The 22186-nt window shown below is 37.4% G+C and overlaps 1 protein-coding gene across 2 annotated transcripts in view; it reads left to right on the forward strand.

The window, feature by feature from the left end:
- The window catches only part of SPTLC2 (serine palmitoyltransferase long chain base subunit 2), a 110549-nt gene that overhangs the window by 36330 nt on the left and 52033 nt on the right, over positions 1 to 22186 (forward strand). For both annotated transcript variants that reach the window (XM_041758800.1, XM_041758801.1), the window contains exons 3-9: positions 299 to 453; positions 2318 to 2466; positions 4360 to 4484; positions 10326 to 10419; positions 13927 to 14032; positions 14780 to 14999; positions 17748 to 17874. In XM_041758800.1, coding sequence (XP_041614734.1) covers positions 299 to 453; positions 2318 to 2466; positions 4360 to 4484; positions 10326 to 10419; positions 13927 to 14032; positions 14780 to 14999; positions 17748 to 17874 — 976 coding nt within the window. The remainder of the gene's footprint in view (positions 1 to 298; positions 454 to 2317; positions 2467 to 4359; positions 4485 to 10325; positions 10420 to 13926; positions 14033 to 14779; positions 15000 to 17747; positions 17875 to 22186) is intronic.

The following is a 22186-nucleotide window of genomic DNA, read 5'->3' on the forward strand; positions in this document are numbered from 1 at the left end:
TTTACCTGATTAAGAGTCCTTTTACCTTTTTTTTTTTTTTAATGATTTCTGTGCTCAGTATGGGGCTTGAACTCACAACCCTGAGATCAAGAGTTGCATACTCTACTGATTGAGCCAGCCATTGCCCCAAGTTGTTTTAACATAGAGAATTGATGCCTTTACAAATGTTTTCCTTATCAGTTAATTCAGTGTAATTGATCTCTCGTTCCCAAGCACTCTTGCAACACGGTAAGGGAAGTTGTAAAAATTTTCTAAAGTCATTCAGTTAAATTCATGGTATTTCACCATTTGTTGGCAGGACTTTGTGTCGTTATATCAGGATTTCGAAAACTTCTATACAAGGAACCTCTACATGAGGATCAGAGACAACTGGAATCGACCAATCTGCAGTGTGCCTGGAGCCAGGGTGGATATCATGGAGAGGCAATCTCATGATTATAACTGGTCGTTCAAGTGAGTCTCAGTTGGGAAATTATTTGACAGCAAGAGAAAAAGAATTTCTTCACTTCAGAATATATTCTATTGTAGATTGAGTAATCTATAAAAATAAGAACAGAAGCTGAGAGTACAGTACAACATAATTAGTTACCTTGCAATATGCTTCGCATATTGTTCTTTGTTATCTAGATTTTTAAAATGCATTTTTCTATTACATTTGATACTGTGTTGGATTATAATTGAATACAAAATTCGACTTATTAGAAAAAACAAAAAAACAAAGATAAACTGTCCTTTCTGTTATGCCACTTCTCAGAATCAAGTGTCTGAATTTACTTCTGCATATTTTGATTTCTCAAATGATTTAAGGATATATAGAATGTTTTTACTTAAATAGATGGAATAGTTTTTTAGAAATCTTTTCATATTCATAAAATTTTATCGTAGATGTACACATTGCATTATTATTAAGAAAAAAAAAGGCAAATAATACAGATAAATGTTCTCCCATGACAACTAGCCACTATCCCTTCTGCAAACCCACTTCTCCACAAATCTTCACTCCCTAGAAGTAACCGTTGTTGTCTGTTGTGTATGATTCCTCCAGATGTTTTCTGTGGGGTATGCATGTAATCAATCTACTGGGGTTACATAGAGGTAGGTTTTGATTTATAAGAATAGGATCATACTATAGAAATCATTTTATATCTTGCTTTTCTTACTTGCTAACTCATTGGTAATATCCTGCTTATCTATTTTCACAGCAAGATTATTATTAGTACTGGGTACTGAGTATCCTATAATATAGCCATAGATAGTGTCTAGCAGGTTGGACTGCATCATTCTTCGTTAAAAACCCCAAAATCTCCAAAAAAAAAAAAAAAATCAGAGTTCAAACAGCAACAGTTTATTTCTTGTCCACGCTTTGTGTCTGCCTTAAGTTAGTGGAGCCTCTGAACCATGTTCTTGCTTGTCGGCCCAGGCTGACTGAGCTCCCACCATGTAGAATGTCACTGGTCTGGGGAAGGGACTTAGTAGATAAATTGTGTAGTGACTCTCTTTTTTCTTTGCTTTTTAAAAAAGATTTTATTTTATTTTAGAGAGAGTGAGTGAGCAGGGGGAGGAGCATGGGGAGAAGGAGAGAATCTCAAGCAGATTTCTGTGCTGAACACTGAGCCCCACTTGGGGCTTAATCCCACAACCCTGAGATCATGACTTGATCTGAAACTAAGAGTCAGATGCTCAACTGACTGAGCCACCCAGGCACCCCATTGTCTAGTGACTCTTAAAGGATCTTTATGCATATATTTTTTCATATGTGTATGGCAATTGCTGAGTCAGAGTATGTTTATCTTTTAAATGGATAATTACTACCAAACTGCCCTCCAAAAAAAAAAGTACTAACTGATATTCTTATGTGCAGTATGTGAGACTTTCCTGGCAAACACTGCATATGATCAGTTTTTAAATTATTATCATTATTGATAAGTGAAAATTAGTATTTTGCCTTTCATTTTCTTTTTTTTTTTTTCTTTTTTTTTTTTAATTTTATGATAGTCACAGAGAGAGAGAGAGGCAGAGAGAGATAGTCAGAGGGAGAAGCAGGATCCATGCACTGGGAGCCTGATGTGGGATTCGATCCCGGGTCTCCAGGATCACGCCCTGGGCCAAAGGCAGGCGCCAAACCGCTGCGCCATCCAGGGATCCCTGCCTTTCATTTTCTTAATTGGTAGTGAGTTTGAGCTGCTTTTCATCTAAGCCATATTCTTCCTATTTCCTGTATATTGTGCTTCCTTTTGTATTACTCTATGTTTATTATCACATGTAAGTATTTGATTTGCTCATGAGTTTCATGAACTTTTATGCTTTTGAAATACAGGTACACAGGGAATGTAATTAAAGGTGTTATAAACATGGGTTCCTACAACTATCTTGGATTTGCACGGAATACAGGAGCATGTCAAGAAGCAGCTGCGAAAGTCTTAGAGGAGTATGGAGTTGGAGTGTGTAGCACTCGGCAGGAAATCGGTAAGCATAGGATCTGTTTGGCCAACTCATATTCTTAACTGTGCTACTCAGGAGGGAATAATGCTGATACAGACCCAGAGTAGTAAGCATCCAAATACATACTTCGCCATATTGTTTCTGAAGTAATGGATGATATTAATGCTATCAACACATTTTGAGATGTATTTATCTTTTTCATTATATTACAAAATATATCTAGAAGGGTTCCATAAATATTTGATTCATTTGTAACTTTAATGTTGACCTTGTTGGCATTTACAAATGATAGTGGTTAAGGGTGCCACTTACTAGTACTGACCCCATGGGCATATGAGGGTTAATGTGTTTCCATACCAGTAATTGAGGGGTGATAATAATTCCTATCATACAGGGCTGTTTGAAGAATTAAATAAGCTAATTCATGTAAAGTGCTTGTGTCATGGTAAACACTCAGTAAATGTTAGCTATTTATTATTATTATTACAAGTCTATAGAATATAAAGGTGAACAGATTTATATAAAAAGAATTAAATTTTGTTCAAAGGAAAATTCCAAATTCTTCCATTTTGTTCCAGAGAACAGATAACTATAGAGGTTATAAGGCAATGTCCTGGATATTTATTACTCTGAATAACCCCAAAATTTAGGAGATTAAAACAATAATTTCTCATTATTTCTTGTGAGTCTCAAGACTGGCAAATATAGCGGGGTCATTTATACTCAAGATCCTTAATGATGTGGTTAAGGCAGCGGTGTGCAGTGACAACATATAGTAATCAGACTTTACATCTTTATGGCACTTCATAACTTTCTTGAACCTATTCGCTTTTTTGATCCTCACAACAATATGAGGTAGATAGAGCAAATATTATTATTGGTATTCAACAGATAAGGAACTAAAGCCCCGAGAGGTTAAATGACTGTGTAAAGCTTTGAGGACAGGTAGCACCCAAGTTCAGCAGTCTTTTTCTCTGATCTTTTGCATTTAGTTAGTATCATTGATCAGTCTTGTTCAGTTTTTAAGGATTTGAGTATTGATAGAAGATCACAATACAAAGTGAGGGAGGATGCTTTTTAACTTGTCTTTTGCTACATAACAAATCATTCCAAAACTTAGTGACTTAAAACAGAAACATACATTTATTTGCTTGTGATTCTTCAGTTTGGGAAGTGCTTGACATTTATTTTAACTCCATATACTATTGGGTGGGGCATTATGGCTGACGAGAGAATGTCCAGGATGGCTTTACTTCTATGTTTGGCATGTCAGCTGGGTAGTGGGATTAGGTGAGGGCTACCTGAGCCCTGCATTCTCCTTCCATATAGTCTCTTATCCTCCAGAGCCTCTCCCTCTCTATGTAGCCTCTCTTTTCAACTAGTTAGACTGTTTTACATGGCGACTGACTCCAGAAGTATAAAAGCAGATCTTGCCAGGCTTCTTTAAGTCCTAGACTTGGAACTGGCATGTGTCAGCAGGAATGGGAGAAATTGTTGGCAATCTTCTTTTTTTTTTTTTTTTTTAAAGATTTTATTTATTTATTCATGAGAGGCACAGAGAGAGAGAGGCAGAGACATAGGCAGAGAGAGAAGCAGGCTCCATGCAGGGTGCCAGATGCGGGACTTGATCCCTGGCCTCCAGGACCACGCCCTGGGCCGAAGGCAGGCACTAAACCACTGAGCCATCCAGGGATCCCCTGTTGGCAATCTTCTTTACAGGAATTCCATCACAGGTGCCAAATCAGAATGTATTCAACTACTGTGTCCTTTATCAGCCATTTCTCTTCATAATGCTCTTCCATGGAGCTTATTCTGAAAAGGTTGTCACATGTGGACTATGATTTCTTTTTAGGAAGTAATGAGGAATTCTTAAATTTGGGATTTGGAGGTATTAATTTCATTAACTTCTCCACACAGGAAACCTGGATAAGCATGAAGAGCTAGAGAAGCTTGTTGCAAGTTTCTTGGGAGTAGAAGCTGCTATGGCATATGGCATGGGATTTGCAACAAATTCAATGAACATTCCTGCTCTTGTTGGCAAAGTAAGACTTAGTCTGTCATTTATGAAAACTCTGTTGTATGTATCTTTTGTTTGTAAAGCATTCAGAACAAGCCAAAGGCTATTGTAAACTTCAGGCTACACATGATCTACCCAAAGATATTTCTATCACAAATTTTTGGATAATTATATTCCTTTTTTTTTTTTTTTGGATAATTATATTCCATGGAGACTTATATCAGTTGAAGCTTTCTTGCTAGAACCCATGATTCTTTCTCTTCCATTAGATGATTCTTGCCTTTTTTATTTCATATAATTTTGAAAGGGATTCTAATTAAAGCCTCATAAAAGGCTAAAAATTTTGAAAGAAACAATGTTTAGTTTGGAAGGTTATTTAACAGGTGGTTTTTCCTGGTAGAAAAATAAGAAAATACATAGGTACCCTAATGCCTATTCTTATCATAATGTCTGTTGCTTAGAGATATATGGGCAAATGATATGTATATATGTAAAATACAGGTAATATAGGTTAAAAGTAATAATATAGATGAATAATAATGAAGGTTAAAAGTAGTAGTAATAACAACAACAATAATAAAAATGAGTATGTGCAATTTTTAGGCCCTGTGGGTAGAGTTTGTATGGGGGCAGTTAAGGAGAGAAGAAATAGACTTTGTAAATCAGATTCTAGCAGACTGGCACCGTCAGCTTCAAGGGGCCCTCAAGGTTTTTATTTCATTTTTGATTTTTGATTCTTTTTAGAGAGTATGCACAACAGAGGGCTCGATCTCACAACCCTGAAATCATGACCTGAGATGAAATCAGAAGTGGGACACTTAAGCAACTGAGCCACTCAAGTGTCCCTAAAGGACCCGCAGATTTTTTACTCTCATTTTAATATTGGTATCTAGGAATGACATACTGAAAAAAAAAAAAATCAGTGGATTAATGAGTCAGAAGACGTGGGTTTTTGTTTGGTTGGTTATATGTTTAAATTTATTTCTTTTTATATGTTCAAATTTAGCTGTATGACTATGAGCATGTCACAGTCTTTCTTTTAAGTTTTATTTAAGTGAGCTCTGCACCCAATGTGGGGCTCAGACTCATAACCCCAAAATCAAGAACTGTATGCTCTTCCAACTGAACCAGCCCTGCCAGCCTTTCTAAGCCTCAAATTTTCCTTTGTAAAATGAAGTATTTGGACGAGGCTAACTGTAAAGACCTTCTCAATTATATAAACACAGTTTCAAGGAACAGATGGGATAAATAGAAAACAACAAGAGAAGAGATTTAAGCCTAATTATATTGATACCATATTAAATGTAAATGGCTTATACATTCTAATTAGAAAACATGTTGTCAGATTCAATAAAGTAAGCAGATTTCTGCGAGAAACCTACTTTAAAGACACAGGTAGGCTTGTCCGAAGGTAGTGAGTTATCTCAATTGATTGTTCACAGTCAGTTACAGATCGAACTCCTTGTTCTACTTTTCCCCCCTTCTCACTACTGCACTTGACTAGTCTAAAAAAAAAAAAAGTCTAAAAAAATAAAAAAGACACAGGTAAAAATAAAAGGACGGAAGAAGATAACAGCATGCAAACAATAATCAAAAAGAAAGTTGAAGTGACTATATTAATATGAACAAAGATTTCAGAGCAAGGAATATTTTTTTAAAAATTTTTTTAAAGATTTTATTTATTTATTCATGAGAGAGACAGAGAGAGGCAGAGACATAGGCAGAGGGAGAAGCAGGCTCCCTGTGTGGAGCCCATTGCAGGACTTGATCCCAGGACCCTGGAATTACGCCCTGAGCCAAAGGCAGATGCTCAACCACTGAGCCACCCAGGCATCCCGCAAGCAGTTATTTCTGTGGGTAAAGAGGAACATTGTATAATGATAAAAGCAGTTAATTCATTGAAAAGACATAACAATTTTATTTTGTTCTATTTATTTATTCATTAGATCTATGTATTTGAGAAAGAGCATGAGTGAGCAGGGTGGGGGTTGGGTAGAGGCAGACAGAATCTTGAGCAGACTCTCCACTGAGTGGGGAGCCCAATGTGGGGCTTGATCTCACAACTCTGAGATCATGACCTGAGCTGAAATCAAGAGTCCAGTGCCTGACTGAGCCACCCAGGTGCCCCCCCCCCATTAAGATTTTATTTATGTATTTGAGAGAGAAAAAAAGAGCACATGTGATCAAGGAGAGAGAGAATCCCAAGCAGACTGCGCTGAGCCCAGAGCCCAATGTGGGGCTCCATCCCACAACCCTGAGACCGGACCTAAGCTGAAATCAAGAGTTGGACACTTAACCAAATGAGCCACCCAGGGACCCCAAAAAGACATATAACAATTTAAATGTATAGGTACATTGATCTCTAGCATAGCTCTAGTAATAGAGCTTCAAAATACATGAAGGAAAAATTGATGAGATTGAAAGGAGAAATAGACAAATACATAATTGTTATTAGAGATCTCCATTCCCCTCTTTCAATAATTGATAGAAGAACTAGACAGAAAATCAGTAAGTTATAGAACATTTGAAAAACATTATCAACAAACTGGACCTAATTGACATTTATGAAACACTTCACCCAACAACAGCAAAACATTTACCAAGATAAACCATTTTCTGGGCCATTAAATGAACCTTGACAAATTTTTAAAAATTTAAATGAATTCAAAGTATGTTCTCTGATGATAATGGAGTTAAATTATAAATCAGTAACACAAAGATACCTGGCAAATCCTCAAATATTTGAAAATTAGCATACTTCCAAATAACCCATAAATAAAGAAGAAAGGAAAAATAGAAAATACTTTGAGCTAAATGGAAATGTAGTGTATTACAGTTTGTGAGATGAAGCTAGAGCAGTACTCAGATGGAATTTATAGCTTTAAGGCTTGTATTAAAAAAAGGAAAAGTTTTGAATCAGCCATCTAAACAAGAACTTCAAAAAGGGAGAGCAAATTAAACCCAAAAATTCCAAACAGAGGAAGGATAAGATAAAGATAAATTCAGAAATAACGAATCAGAAATGAGGAAAAATGAGTGAAACCAAAGGTGATTCTTTGAGGAAATGAATAAAATTGATAAATCTCTAGTCAGGCTGGTGAGGATAAAAAGACACCAATAGCAGGAATGAACAAGGGTACATCACTACACATCCTGCAGACATTAAAAGGATGTGTAGGGATCCTTAGATCAACTTAGATATCTAACAATGGGCAGATCCCTTGACACAGAAATGCGTGGTTCTTCGACCTCATATTGGTTATAATACATTCCTGTCCTACATTTTAGCAGTATAAATCTTGAGATTCTTATTTGGAATTTCTCTGAGTTTTTCACACTAGGGGATTAAATTATCTCATCCTGCTCTTCCCTGTATGTTCAGAAACTAATTATGTAGAATTAGAGATTTTATATACAGAGTTGGAAGATACTACCTTAAAGATTTATCTTTCAAATCAAACATTATAGTTGAATGTTATTAAGTATCATTTAATCCATTAAAGGCAGGAACTAATCCAGTTTTAATATTTCTTTGAATCTGATACTAAATTTTCTATGTGAGGTGGTTGATTATGCAGCTTGAAGGCGGGGGAGACGGTATATTACAGATTAAGAGCATGTGTTCTGGCAGCAGTACCTCGTAATGAGTCACTCACTAAGTTTGTGACCTTGGGCAAGATTTGTAACTCCTGAAAGGGAGTTTCCTCATATGTAAAGTGGGGATAATAATAGTACCTGCCTCTTAGATTTTTTTTTAATGGGGATTAGAAGTAATAATGTCTTTAAAACCCTTAACATACTGAATGCCCGGAACATATTTAGCACTTAGCTCTTAAATGCTAATATTTAAGTTTTATTTTATTTTTGAACTAAGGGTATGATAGAGCCTCATAGTAGATTGATACATAGAAATGGTGAATAAGGCTAGTAAATAGCAAGTTATGTTGCAGCTTTTGTCAGGAAAAAAAATTAACTAGAAAGAGAAGAAGATAAAATTGTATAGAGTGGAAAGGAGTGGGATCTTTTTAAGGTATAGCGGGATGCCTAGAATGGTAAGTAAAGGGTTTGAAGACTTGCAGAAGAGAAATTCAGTATCTCATCATTTTCTTCCCTAGTGTCTCTTATTTTTAAAAAAAATTTTCACAATTTTTTTCAAAGATTAATTTAAAGCTACAGAAGAGTTGTAAAAGAATACAGCGTTCCTGTGTACCCTTCACTCAGCTTCCTTTTATATTAGCTTCCTTTTATATTAGTATCTTTCATAACAGTGAAATTTACCAAACCCAAGAGATTAACCTTGATACAATGCTAATTACTAAAGTACAGAACTCATTTCAACTTTACCAGATTTTCTATAGAATCTCTGCATGATATCTCCTTACTCTCCAGTGTGTAACAATTCCTGTCTTTCCTTGTCTTTCATTACCATGACTCTTCTGAAGAGTTATTGCTTCTCCCCTATTCATTTACAGTGGTCTAGATTTGTGAATATTTTATTATTTGAATCCAACATCGCTCAAAATATTATTTTTGTTCCAGTTTTGGCCGTTAGGAGATCTCTCAGGAGGGCTCCTGTGCCATTTGAATATGTGCTTGTGCTTTTTTTTTCCCCCTCTAAGGAGCACTTTTCTTACTTTGTAGCATAAGAGGCTCTGGGCTTTTTAAATTTTTAAATTTCTTCCAAACCTATTTTAGCCTTGGGATCCATGAATTCACCATTGAGCCCTGGTTCCTTTTACTGGAGGATGGTATTTAGAAATCAAGGTCTGTTGTGTTTATGGCTAGTTGGGTGTCACTACTTCTTGTCCCTCAGTGCATAGAACTAGAAAAATAGATGCACATGTATTGACTGATGCATACGCACGTCTGTGTGCATGTATACACATTACATATAAATTAACCCCCCCCCCCCAAAAAAAAAAAAACCCATCAGCCCATATTGGTAAATCTGCAACTCTACTTTTCCTTTTTAAATGTATGTGTTTGTAACTAGGTAGCTTTTTATCCTTATAATAACTTGCACACAGTAAAAATTGCAGACATCTGCTATACAAGTTTAAGTATCCCTCTAAGAATATTCTGTTATGAATCGGTGTGTGTGTATATGTGTCTTCTCTCTTGTTCTCCTGGGAACATGCTGATACTTTCTGCACCTCACTCTTAAAGTCATAATTGGATATTTTGAGGCCACTGTTGACAGAAAAACCTGTTTCTGAGCTCAGATCTTACAGGTTGAAGAGTAAGAATGTGAGAAGGAATAAAGTCCCTGAGAACTTCAGCCTTTTCTTGTTGCCTTAGTAGAAACTCATGTTTACATGTTAAAGTAGAGCTTATGGAGAGATTTTGAAGGCAAAACTGAGGCCTACACTTCAGTCAGTGAGGAAAACATTGGTAAGTGGAACCCTCATTGAACTCAGGCTATGATTAGGAGTGAGAGGAAGGATGCACTGTCTCCACAGGCTTTACTCCCTCAGCTCCCTTGTCCCCCACTTTTCCCCACAAATAATAAAGGACATCATACTAAAACTCATACGGCATGCCATCAGACCAGTGAAATTGAAACCCTATGAAGACTATCTCATATAGCAGATTTTAGATGTAAATAAAAGCCTGTTGCTGTATATCTGAATATTTAAGTCAGTCACAGAACTGAAGAAATTAAAAGGTGAGAGTTTTTTTTTTATTGACTTCTAAGTTAATTTTGCAAAGCAAAAATGTGCATTCTTTTCTTCTTCTTGAAATTGATAATTTTGTTGTTGTGTAAGCTTTCCTTAATAAGATAGCATTATTATTTTAGCATTTTGTAATTTGTGTAACTAAACCTTTCCACCTAACTTCTTATTTTCCTATGCTTGTGATTTTGCAGGGTTGCCTGATTCTGAGTGATGAACTGAACCATGCATCGCTGGTTCTAGGAGCCAGACTCTCAGGAGCAACCATTCGAATCTTCAAACACAACAGTGAGTTTGATTTGGAATTCATTACAGCCTTAATGTTATTTTTTGGATTAATGGCAGTAGTTAATTAGTTACATTAATAAAGCTATAAATAAAAAAAAAGCTATAAATAAAGCATATACAACATTTAAAATGTCCTTCTGGTCCAATCTTTTAAAAATTATTCTCTCCTAAAAAAAAATTATTCTCTTCCTCATTAGAAATAGAGGCTGAAGGAAGCCTTTTGGTACAAAATACCACACTCTCCTTTTATTTAGCTTTCAACTTTTTCATCTTCCTTGTTTACAAGCTATTTATTCAATATGTATTTACTAGATGCCTGTGGTGTAATTTGCCATAACACCAGGGCTATTGGGATGAATAAAGCAGGGTCTCATCTTAAGGATCTCTGACTGGCTAATGAAAAGACTATAGACAAACAGAACGGAACAGGTACTAGATACGGAACAGGTACTAGAATACACATATGAACAGATGCTGCAAAGGCACAGAGGAAGGTGGCACTGCCAGAACTTTCTCCCTAAGTAGAAGTATCTTGTGTATTATTAAAATATTTACAATAAAAAGTAACTTTTGTAGTTAAAATACTCACATATAGGGAAGAAAGACTACAAAACTGCACATCTAATGTCATTTTTTGCCACAATGTGTACACGTACAGACAAAAGTCTGGAAGAATAAACACCCAAATGTTAGATCTGTACTCTGGATCGAAGTTTACGGATGATAATAACTCTCTTCCTTCTGTCTTTGTCTTGTCTAAAATGTTTTATAATGAGAATGATAGTATTTTGTTTTATAAAGTACATGGCATTATTTTTTTTTTTTAATTTTTATTTATTTATGATAGTCACAGAGAGAGAGAGAGAGAGAGAGGCAGAGACATAGGCAGAGGGAGAAGCAGGCTCCATGCACCGGGAGCCTGATGTGGGATTCGATCCTGGGTCTCCAGGATCGCGCCCTGGGCCAAAGGCAGGCGCCAAACCGCTGCGCCACCCAGGGATCCCAGTACATGGCATTATTAATCACAGTTGTGTAACCTATTTCCTTACAATGCATTGTGAACTTTGTTTGACAGTACATGTGACTCTCCTCCCCTAATGCCAGAGTGCCAGGCAGCATCTGCAGTTGCCCTTCCCAATCCATCCCTCAGTTTGGACAATAGGGTTGTTTCTAAATGTTTCTACTAGAAACAGTACTACCTACACTCACATTTTTGCTCAGTGGTCTGATTCGTGCCTTAGGATAAATTCCTAGCAGGCTTAGGATTCCTGGTTAAAAGGTTATAAAAAGTGTTGTACTTTTTCAAATTGCCTCCAAGTATGGTACAAATTTTTACTCAACAACATGATGGTGACCACTCACAGGCCAACATAGGGCATTAGGAATCATTTAAAATACTTTCTAATCTAATAAGTCAATAACAGGTTAATTTCTGTTTCTTTGATTATTAGGTGTTAAGCAACTTCTTTTTCTTTTTTTTTTTTAAGATTTTATTTATTTATTCATGAGAGACAATGAGAGAGAGGCAGAGACACAGGCAGAGGGAGAAGCAGGCTCCATGCAAGGAGCCCGATGTGGGACTTGATCCCGGATCCCGGGATCATGCCCTGAGCCAAAGGTAGACACTCAACCGCTGAGCTACCCAGGTGTCCCAAGCAACTTCTTTATACAGTTAATCTTGTTTGTATTTCTTTGTGAATTGGCCATTTTCAAACTGTTTGTTTTTCACTGAGTATAAGAGCCCTTTATATTATTCTTTCTTGTATGTTGCAATTTTTAAAAAAAATTTTTTTAAAGATTTATTTATTTATTCATTCAGAGAGAGCGAGAGAGAGAGGCAGAGACAGGCAGAGGGGAAGCAGGCCCCAGGCAGGAAGCCCAGAGTCCCGGGTCTCCAGGATCACACCCCAGGCTGCAGGCGGCACCAAACCACTGCGCCACCGGGGCTGCCCTGTTGCAATATTTTTAATTTCATTTTTAACTTTTTTAGTGTCTTGCTTTAGACTTATTAAAATGTTGAATTTGGCACATTTATTGTCTTATGAATTTTAGATTTGCATAATGCCTTTCTCCTAAGATCATAAAGTTATTCTCTTGTATTTTCTTTTTATGATTTTGTGGTATATTTTTTATTTAAATCTTTAATTTCCTTGGGATCTAGGGAGCATAATGTGAGAGAGATAACTGAATTTTTTTTCTTAAGTAGGTGATACAGTCAGGCATTCCACTATAGGTACTTCCTTTCATCTAAAATTTTTGAGTCAGTATCTTTCTCTTCCTTTCTGTATGTAAACAGAGGAAACTAAAACAATGAGTGCATTTTTATTTGTCTCCTGGTGATCGCCACACACTGGTCTCTGTAGCAGAAGTAGCAGCTTCACAACAGACATACATACTTCTGTGTTGGCAGATTTGGTTAGGTAGCAGATTGTTTTGTTATGAATAACTGAAGATATAAACAGTCACAACCTTTGCCATCTTATTTGTGGTATGTGTTTTTATTACCTTAGTTCTCTTTCCTAACCAAAATCCTTTCATGGAAAGAGCAAAATCGTGTATTTTTGTAACCCCCTCCTTCAGTCCTGAGCAATAAGGAATATAAAATCACATTTTATGATAGGATGCCTGTTAAATGTTCCCCAGACTTAATATTGCATAGATTCTGGGGGGAAGTTTCTTAAGGCTATTATTTCAGGGCAGGTATTTTAAGTATAAAGTCTGTTGTAGTGGTAACAGTGGTCTTCAAAGCATTTGTCTTTAACAGGCAAATTATGATCCTCATTAATGGTAGTACCAGCCAAGTTGCTTTTGGGCCTGTTAACCATCGTTAAGGACCAAAAGAGCCACGAGAGCTTGATTATGTACAGGCAACTGATCAAGTCAAACATGGAACAGTTTGAACTGATTGCCAAGCTTTCTTATCACGTAGTCTGATGTATGCCCAAACTGGTGTACCTTGAGCTACTAAGATAAAGCTATTTAACAGGTGTTTATTGAGTGTATCCTAGATGAAAGGGAACGATGCATGCACTTTAAATTTTCCCCGTATTTGCTTTTTAGGAGGTGTATATATTTGTTGTAGTTTATTTGTACTCTCTTTCTCAGCCTTCATTATGCATCTATTTCTGAATGACTCACTAGGATTAAAGATACAGTTGATTCTATTAAAAAAAAAAAAAGGCGCTAACTGAAAGGCCAGGGTATTTAACATGAAACATCAGTCATTTCACAAGGATGCTAATGAATGGAATCACCTGTGCCACAGTCATTTAGTGGAGTTTCTGTGATTTTGAACATTCATTACATTTTAGAGGAGATTGTCATTCAATTCAAGTTAGCAGTAGCTCACCCATTTTGCCTTATCTTTTCTGCTCAGTTCTGATTACGTTAATGTCTTTTACTATCTGAGAGACACTCCCTGAATAAGAAATGTATATTTGCATTTCTGAAATAAAGGTCAGAAAGAGGAAGGTACTTTGTGCTGAAATTCTTTTTTGTGTGGTACAGATATGCAAAGCCTAGAGAAGCTGTTGAAAGATGCCATTGTTTATGGTCAGCCTCGGACACGAAGGCCCTGGAAGAAAATTCTAATCCTTGTGGAAGGAATCTATAGGTAATCCTGCTTTCTTATTCTTATCTTTCTGATGTGGCTTCGTGAAGTTTTAGAATTTTTAAGCAGAAGAGAACAGTAATCTGGACCCCTCTGGAAACTAAGGAGACAGTGTTTATGACTTGTTAAAATACCTAAAAGCAGAGTTAGCACTAGGATAGAAGTCTTTTTATCTGGCTTTTCTTTTTCTTTCCATTGTGCTAATGGTCTTCAAATACCCTTTGTTTTTGCATCCCCTATTTTTCTACAGTTTGTAGAGGGAATGTATATATAGGGGCAAAAAGTAGAATATGTTTCCTAATGTATCAAAACAAATTATACATAATTTCATTTTAAGAAAGATTTTATTCTGATTTATTTGGGTTCTTGCACTTACTCTCTTACCTCCTGTCTTCTTTATTCTTTTATTTTATTCTGTTTTTTAAATTATATATGCAGTGTAATGCAAAATCTAATGTAGCCTGTAACTGCAAGTGTTAGAAGAATCTGCTATGACCTTTATCCATCTGTGGTGAAGTAAGATTAATTCTGTTCTGGTACTTATTTGAAAAGATCCCATTTCCTTTCCCCTAGACATCTACCTAGCCACGGCATCATCTGACTTTGTCAGTTTAAAATCACAGGCAGAGTTGTCAAGCCATTTTTAAAAAGCAATAAACTGAAAAAAATTAATAGTAACAGTAAGGTGGCCAACTCCTAATTTTGAGAGTTGAAAAGTCTCAGTGTATTTGTTTTTTTCTGTTTTGCCAGCATGGAGGGATCTATTGTTCGCCTTCCTGAAGTGATTGCTCTTAAGAAGAAATACAAGGCATACTTGTATCTAGATGAAGCTCACAGCATTGGGGCTCTGGGCCCTTCAGGTCGAGGTGTGGTAGATTACTTTGGCCTGGATCCTGAGGATGTGGACGTTATGATGGGAACATTCACAAAGAGCTTTGGTGCTTCTGGAGGATACATTGGAGGCAAGAAGGTAAATGGGCCATGCAAATTGAGCAGTTTAGGGTAGAGGTTCTGGTTACCCGATTTGGTAACTTACGTGTAGCAGATAAGTGTCCTGAACTGGGATGTGGAGATCCTTAATTTGTTTGTGGCTTAGGCTTACAGCACCAGCAGGCTTCATACTTCAGCTGCTCAGTGAGTGACTCTGATGAACGAAAGGCTGGTTCTGTTCATTGTTTGTTGTTTTCTTATTTGAGCTTCGTTCTCAACTACATGCTGGTCTGAGATACAGAACACCCTCTTGTATGAAAGGATGCACAGTGGTGCTGCCTGTTTGCCACAGTCTTCTACTGGGTTTGAGTTGTGCCCACAATTTCAAAAGTAGTGAGTTTATAATGAGAGCCAGTGGGAATAGAGGATCAGTTTCCCTGCCCATGGCCTCAAATGCATCTTGGGTGAGCGTAAAGACAGGAAGAAAAATTACTTTGCCTGCTCTGGTTTATTATAAGGCATTGTATTTTTGAATTTAAAAATTATGTAATGAACTATAAGGCATTTGAGAATCAATGTGGTGGAAATGGTTGAACCATGAGAAGGAGACCTAGGTTTGAATATTTCCCTAACTTTGTAAGCCCTGCAGCAAAGCATTTAACCTTCTCATTTCCTTATCAGTAAAACAGAGATAAATATGCCTGGCTTAAAAGATTGTAGTAAGGGTTGAAAAAATAGTGTATGTCTGTGCTACAGCCTGGATGAACTAGAAAGCATTATGTTAAAGAAGTCAGTCATAAAACGTCACGTTGTATTATTTCTTTTGTGTTATATTCATAACAGACAAATCAGGATAGGATGTAGGTTAGTGGTTGCCAAGGGCTGAGGGCATGGGGGGAGTGGAAGGTGACTGCCAATAGATATGAGGTTCCTTTCTGAGATAATGAAATGTTCTAAAATTAGACTGGGGCTCCTGGCTGGCTCAATTGGTAGAGCATACGACTCTTGATCCTGGGGTCATGAGTTCAAGTACCATCTGTAGACAAGAAAATTCAACAGGGTCTGGAGCCTACTTAAAAATAATTAAAAAATAATAATTAATTAATTTTAAAAATTAGTGATGAAAATCACACAGCTCTGTGAATATACTAAAAGCCACTGAACTGTATGCTTTGGAAAAGCATTTCAATAAAACTTATTGTAAAAAAAACCTCTCCATAATACTAAGAAAAGCACATTGTCAAGTATTTGTATGTAGCATGTATTAGGAGCTTATAAACATCTGTAATTCCTTTTTAAAACTTGACATTGGGAGGCTTAAAGCCTGGACTTTCTCTTAATAATTGATTGCCTTTTAGAGAAAACTCATTAGTGGTTTTAGTCAAGTTTGATAGATTTTTACCTCAAATTTTTGTTAATGGAACCAGGCTCACTTTGGAGAGTTGATTGCTTTTTGGTAAGATTTATTACAAAACCAAAGGACTTAACAGAATACTCTGGGAAATCATATAGGTATGGTATATCTTTGGCTTTATGGCCTTTGTACAGTTTTTAGTATTTTTGAAGTGATACACTGTTGTATAGTCCTATTTTATGTTTCCTTGTTGGGTCCTGGTACATAACCTACTTTGCACATTTTATTTGAAGATTTAGTGAAGTTAAAAGGAAAGAATAGGGTTATACAATTGATTGTTTTGAACTCCTTGTAACTGACGGAGTTTTTTTTATTCAGTGGATGACTTTCTTCTCATGAAAGACCCAATGAATTTCTTCTATTTAATTTCTGCCATATTTATAACATTTTATGAATCTCTGTGAATCTCTGTGTATCTGGAGGATATTTTTTTTTAATTTTTTTCTTTTATTTATTTATGATAGTCACAGAGAGAGAGAGAGAGGCAGAGACACAGGTGGAGGGAGAAGCAGGCTCCATGCACCGGGAGCCTGATGTGGGATTCGATCCCGGGTCTCCAGGATCGCGCCCTGGGCCAAAGGCAGGCGCCAAACTGCTGCGCCACCCAGGGATCCCGGATATTTTTTTTAAAAAAGGCAATCCAAACACTTTAATTCAGCATTGTAGATCTGTTTATTTTTTATTTTATTTTATTTTTTTATTCATGGAGACAGAGAGAGAGAGAGAGAGAGTCAGAGGCAGAGACACAGGCAGAGGGAGAAGCAGGCTCCATGCAGGGAGCCTGATGTGGGACCCGATCCTGGGTCTCCAGGATCACGCCCTGGGCTGCAGGCAGCACTAAATTGCTGCACAACTAGGGCTGCCCTGTAGATCTGTTTATAACATTAAGTGATAGGCTCTCCAAATTTAGAGTTCTTCTTTTTTTTTTTTTCTTTTAAAGATTTTATTTATTCATGAGAGACATACAGAGAGAGGTGCAGAGACATAGGCAGAGGGAGAAGCAGGCTCCATGCAGGGAGCCCGATGTGTGGGACTCGATCCCGGGACTTCAGGATCATGCCCTGAGCTAAAGGCAGGCGCTAAATCACTGAGCCACCCAGGCATCGCTGGAGGTCTTCTTTAAGACTAGTTTTTCTTTCTTTCATGTCATGGCATGTTTAAATAACCAGATGAAGCTTGAGGATGTTGCCCTGTGTTGGACCTAGTTGTTGCTGATAGTATACTTTGAGCATGGTGACCTTGCATCTCAGATTAATGTCTCTGTTCCAATGCTGTTGAAGGAAGGAAGAGGCTGCTTTCATCTGGAAGGAAGGCAGTGAAACTGCAGAGAGTTCAAGTTTTACCTCTAATGACTTGCTTCTGTGAACTTCCCAGGAGCTGATAGACTATCTGCGAACACATTCTCATAGCGCAGTATATGCCACGTCACTGTCCGCACCTGTTGTGGAACAGATTGTCACCTCGATGAAGTGTATCATGGGGCAGGATGGCACCACCCTTGGTAAGTCTTTGTTTTCTTGGAAAATTTCCAATGCTCAGTAAATACTTAGCCAAATGAACTCTTTTTCTTGAACTAGTTTCCTAAAATGAGGAGTCTACTGCTGGGCAGGGCTGGCAGGTGGTGAGGCCTTGGTTGCTAAGGACAGCTTTTCAGTGTATTCGGTACACAAAAGCTGTGAGAACTAGCCTGGCTTGCTTCCTGTTGAATTTTCTTGTTTACAGATGGTGACGCTTTAATCTTATTATCCTACCTGTCTTCATAAGTCTTAGGTGATAAGCTGCAGGGTCTTTCTTAAATTGCACAATTTTATATGGGGATGTAACTTACTGTGTGTTGAGATGTTTCATTCCCATTGTATTTAAAAGCCACTCTTTGCATATATTAGTGTCCTTGACTTAGTGCCTTTTAAAAGAGCTTCTAGTTTAACAATAGGTAATAAAAGTCATCCTGAATTTGTTTATTCTGTCTTTGGTGAAATAATTAGTCTAAACTTGACACACTGAAATGAACATATACTTGGTTTCTATTTTACTTTTCTTCTGCATCACTAGAGGGCAGTGTTGGTTGCAGAAAAGTTAGAACAATTGGGAATTTTGTTTTTTCACTTCTAGAAATATTTCCATTGTGAATATGAGACATACATTAATTTTACTTGTTGCTTTTTAAGTGCTTCTAAAATGAATTTTATATTATCTGCCTTGAGCTCTCCACTCTTCATTTATATATTTTTGTGGTAAGATTGATTTGATTTGCTTTGAAAAACAGGAAGGAAGTAGTATATTTGATTTTGATTGATGTAAGCCAGTTTTCTTAAATCAGAATTTTACCTTAATATTTTTTTTTTCTAATGTGCAGTATATTCCTTATTATCTGTAGTGAGAGATTTTTGGATTTTCAAAGTGTTGATCATTTTCAGTTTCATGAATTGATTCCGTAGGGAAGAAAATATTTCATTCATGTTGTAAACACACAGCATGGAGCCTTGAGAGTAACCCCCTGTTTACAGTAACTACATTATCTTCTCTCTTTCCCTTATGGTGTTATTAGAAATAGTGTGTTTTGATTTGAGATATATATTTATATAGCTAGCAATTATCTAGTTATTTCATCGAGGTGCATCAACCCTATTGATTCAGCATACGTAGGTGACTAAAATGAATAGCTAACAGCTATCAGAGTTTTGGATGATTTCTTTGCCCTGTTGTAGAGCATGAATCTGTGTGATGTGTGACCTCTGCATAAATGACTTATCTGTACTAAGGAATGAAATCTAGGCTCTGCTGGTGATGATAAAATGAAATGTGGTAATTAGTTACAGGCTCTAGGTTAGCACTCATTTTCCAGTTTATTTATTGCCTCTCTGACCACCCCCTAAGCTTAGTGATGTGAGACAACAGCCATCTTATTATGCTCACAGATTCTGTAGGTCAGGAATTCGGTCAGGGCACAGCAGGGATGGCTTGTCTTTGCTCTGTAGTATCCGGGGCTTGAGGTTGAAGACCCAAGCCACTGGGGAAGACTCAGATGGCTGGGGGCTGGGATCATCTGGAGGCTTCTTCCATCCCAGGTCACTTGGGCCTAAGTGACTTGAACAGTGGGGCTCAGCTTAGGCTCTTGACCAGAGCACTTTCACATGTCCTCCCTGTGAGGAATGGGCTCCTCATAGAACAGCGACTGGTGATCCAGAGGGAATGCTTCAGAACAAGTGTTCCCAAAAAAACCTGCTGTAACCCTATGACCTTTTCCAGTTTGTTGTTAACAAGCAGGGCGCTAAGGCCAGTCCAGATTGCAGGGCATGGGAAATCAGACTCCACTTCAAATGGGAATGGGTCCAAGAATTTGTGGCCATTTTTACAACTTGCTACTACCAGCTTTTATGTATTTTAAAAATTGCTCTCTGAAACTTTTTTTTTTTTTTTTTTTTTTTTTTTATGATAGTCACAGAGAGAGAGAGAGAGGCAGAGACACAGGCGGAGGGAGAAGCAGGCTCCATGCACCGGGAGCCTGATGTGGGATTCGATCCCGGGTCTCCAGGATCGCGCCCTGGGCCAAAGGCAGGCGCCAAACCGCTGCGCCACCCAGGGATCCCCTCTCTGAAACTTTTAATTAGTATGGGCAAACTTCTTTTGGCTACACTGCTTCTATGCCAAAATAGAGGATAATAAAAAGGTAACGATAAGTACCATCTTTCTTAAATCTGGCTACCTGATCTTAATTAAATTTGACCTGATTTCTTTCAGATTTGAGCGTGTAAGGTAATGCTTATTTTTATGGCATAATTGAATGCATCTTTTTATTGCCTGTGTAGTAGAAAGAAAGTGTAAATTAAGTAGCAGCCCTTTGACTATGCCTTAAGGTGACCTTTACAAAGAGGTATCTGCAATTACTTGAGTGTGAGTTTATAATAGAAGCAGCCTGCCCTCACTGAAACTTAATCTTTAACATTCAAGACATTAAATTTCATTCATTCCACAAATATCAAGTATCTCCCTCTATTAGACTCTGTGAATCTGAATCCACAGGAAATGGGTAGACAAGCAGATCATTTGAGAGGAGTATATACTTTGGGGAGTATTGGAGATGTAGAGGATAGTGTCTTGCTGTATTAATCCCAGAGAGTACTATAACATAGAAAAATCGAAATTAGTCATTTTACCAAATATTTGCCTGCTCTGTGCTAGGCACTCGTGATTTATCAAGAATGAAACACCCCAAGGTTTTTGCATAATGGGGTTTCTAGTTAAGCAAGTTAATTAAACAGTGTGCTAGAAAATGAGAAGTACTTCAGGAAAAAGGGAAGTAGAGAAGGTGGGTGATCAGAGATTCTGGGGACCCACTTTACAATTTTAAATAAGGCGGTCATTGAGAGGTAAGATTTTAGCAAGAATTTGAAGAAGGTGAAGATTTGGCCCTGAAAATCCAGGATTTATAAAAGGCCCAGTGATGGAGGCCATTCTGTGTTCAGGAACAGCAAGACCACTGTGATCTGAGCATAATAGGACAGGTAGAGGGATTGTGGGTGAGCAAGTGGTTGAGGATAGAGGTGGGAAGGGTGGCAGTTCTGACAGGAGGTAGACTTACCTCGTGAAGGATGTCAGGGTGACAGGAAAAAGCAGATACGCTGGTTCTCTTGTCCTAAAATCAAGTTCAGATTCTTGCTTAGTATCGAATTCAGATTCTTGTGAATCTGTGGGCTGCTTAATGTTAGGAGGCCTCTGGCATGAGTCAGACAGGTTAAAAATGTTATTGGTCCTTCAGATTTTATGAAAAAATACAGAAAAAATGTACCTGTGATCCCATATTTTAATGTTAATATCTCACCCCATTTATCTCACTCTTTAAAAAGAAAAAGATAGCTAAAACTTGGTTTTGTTTCCCTTCTTGATTCTTTTTCTCTCACTCCTTCCCCAGAGATACCACTATTCTGAAATTGTCTTTCTGTACGTTAATGCTTTTACTATTTTTACCATATCTATATATTATCAGTATGCCCCAGTGTTTGAAGGCTATTTGCTTATGATGACTTGCAGAAATGTTTATGAGATTTAACTGTCTGAATAAAAACCCACTATAATAAATCGTCATGCACACACCAAGATGTTTTCAGTTGTGCATGAATCTGGGGAAGAGGCTGTGGAGTGCACTTCAAGGGGTGCCTGGTGGCTCAGTTTAAGTGTCTGACTTTAGTGCAGGTTATGATCCTGGGGTCCTGGGATGGAGCCCCATGTTGGGCTCCCTGCTCATGTACTCATGCATGCTCTTTCTCAAATAAATAAAATCTTAAAAACAAACAAACAAAAAAACCCACACACAAAACAACACAGACAGTCCTGAATATTGGGATCCAGTTTGTTCCTAGAAGTGTGTTACAGTGTGAACTTTCAGGTAGCAGAGTCTACATATTATTCAAAAACAGGAAAAATCACGTGTTCCTAGCTCATCCAAAACTCCAACATTTTTTTCCCAAGCCACGAAACACTCTTGAATATCTACATAATAACCTACCAAGAATTTCTATAAAATAGAAAACATCTAAAATATCAGTGACCTACTTGAACCCTAAGACAACTGAAGTACTCTTGTGTGCATCGCTCAGTGATGCTGCGCAACACGAAGTCCATTATACTTTTAGGAGGTCGTCATATATTCTGGATAATAACTCTTTATGACTGTTGTGTTTCAAACTGAGAAAAATGGCTTTTCTTTAAATATTGTTTATAATATTATGCTTTATAGGGATCCCTGGGTGGCGCAGCGGTTTGGCGCCTGCCTTTGGCCCAGGGCGCGATCCTGGAGACCCGGGATCGAATCC

This window comes from Vulpes lagopus, chromosome 6 (assembly GCF_018345385.1).
Source record: "Vulpes lagopus strain Blue_001 chromosome 6, ASM1834538v1, whole genome shotgun sequence".
In the NCBI taxonomy this organism is placed as follows: Eukaryota; Metazoa; Chordata; class Mammalia; order Carnivora; family Canidae; genus Vulpes; species Vulpes lagopus.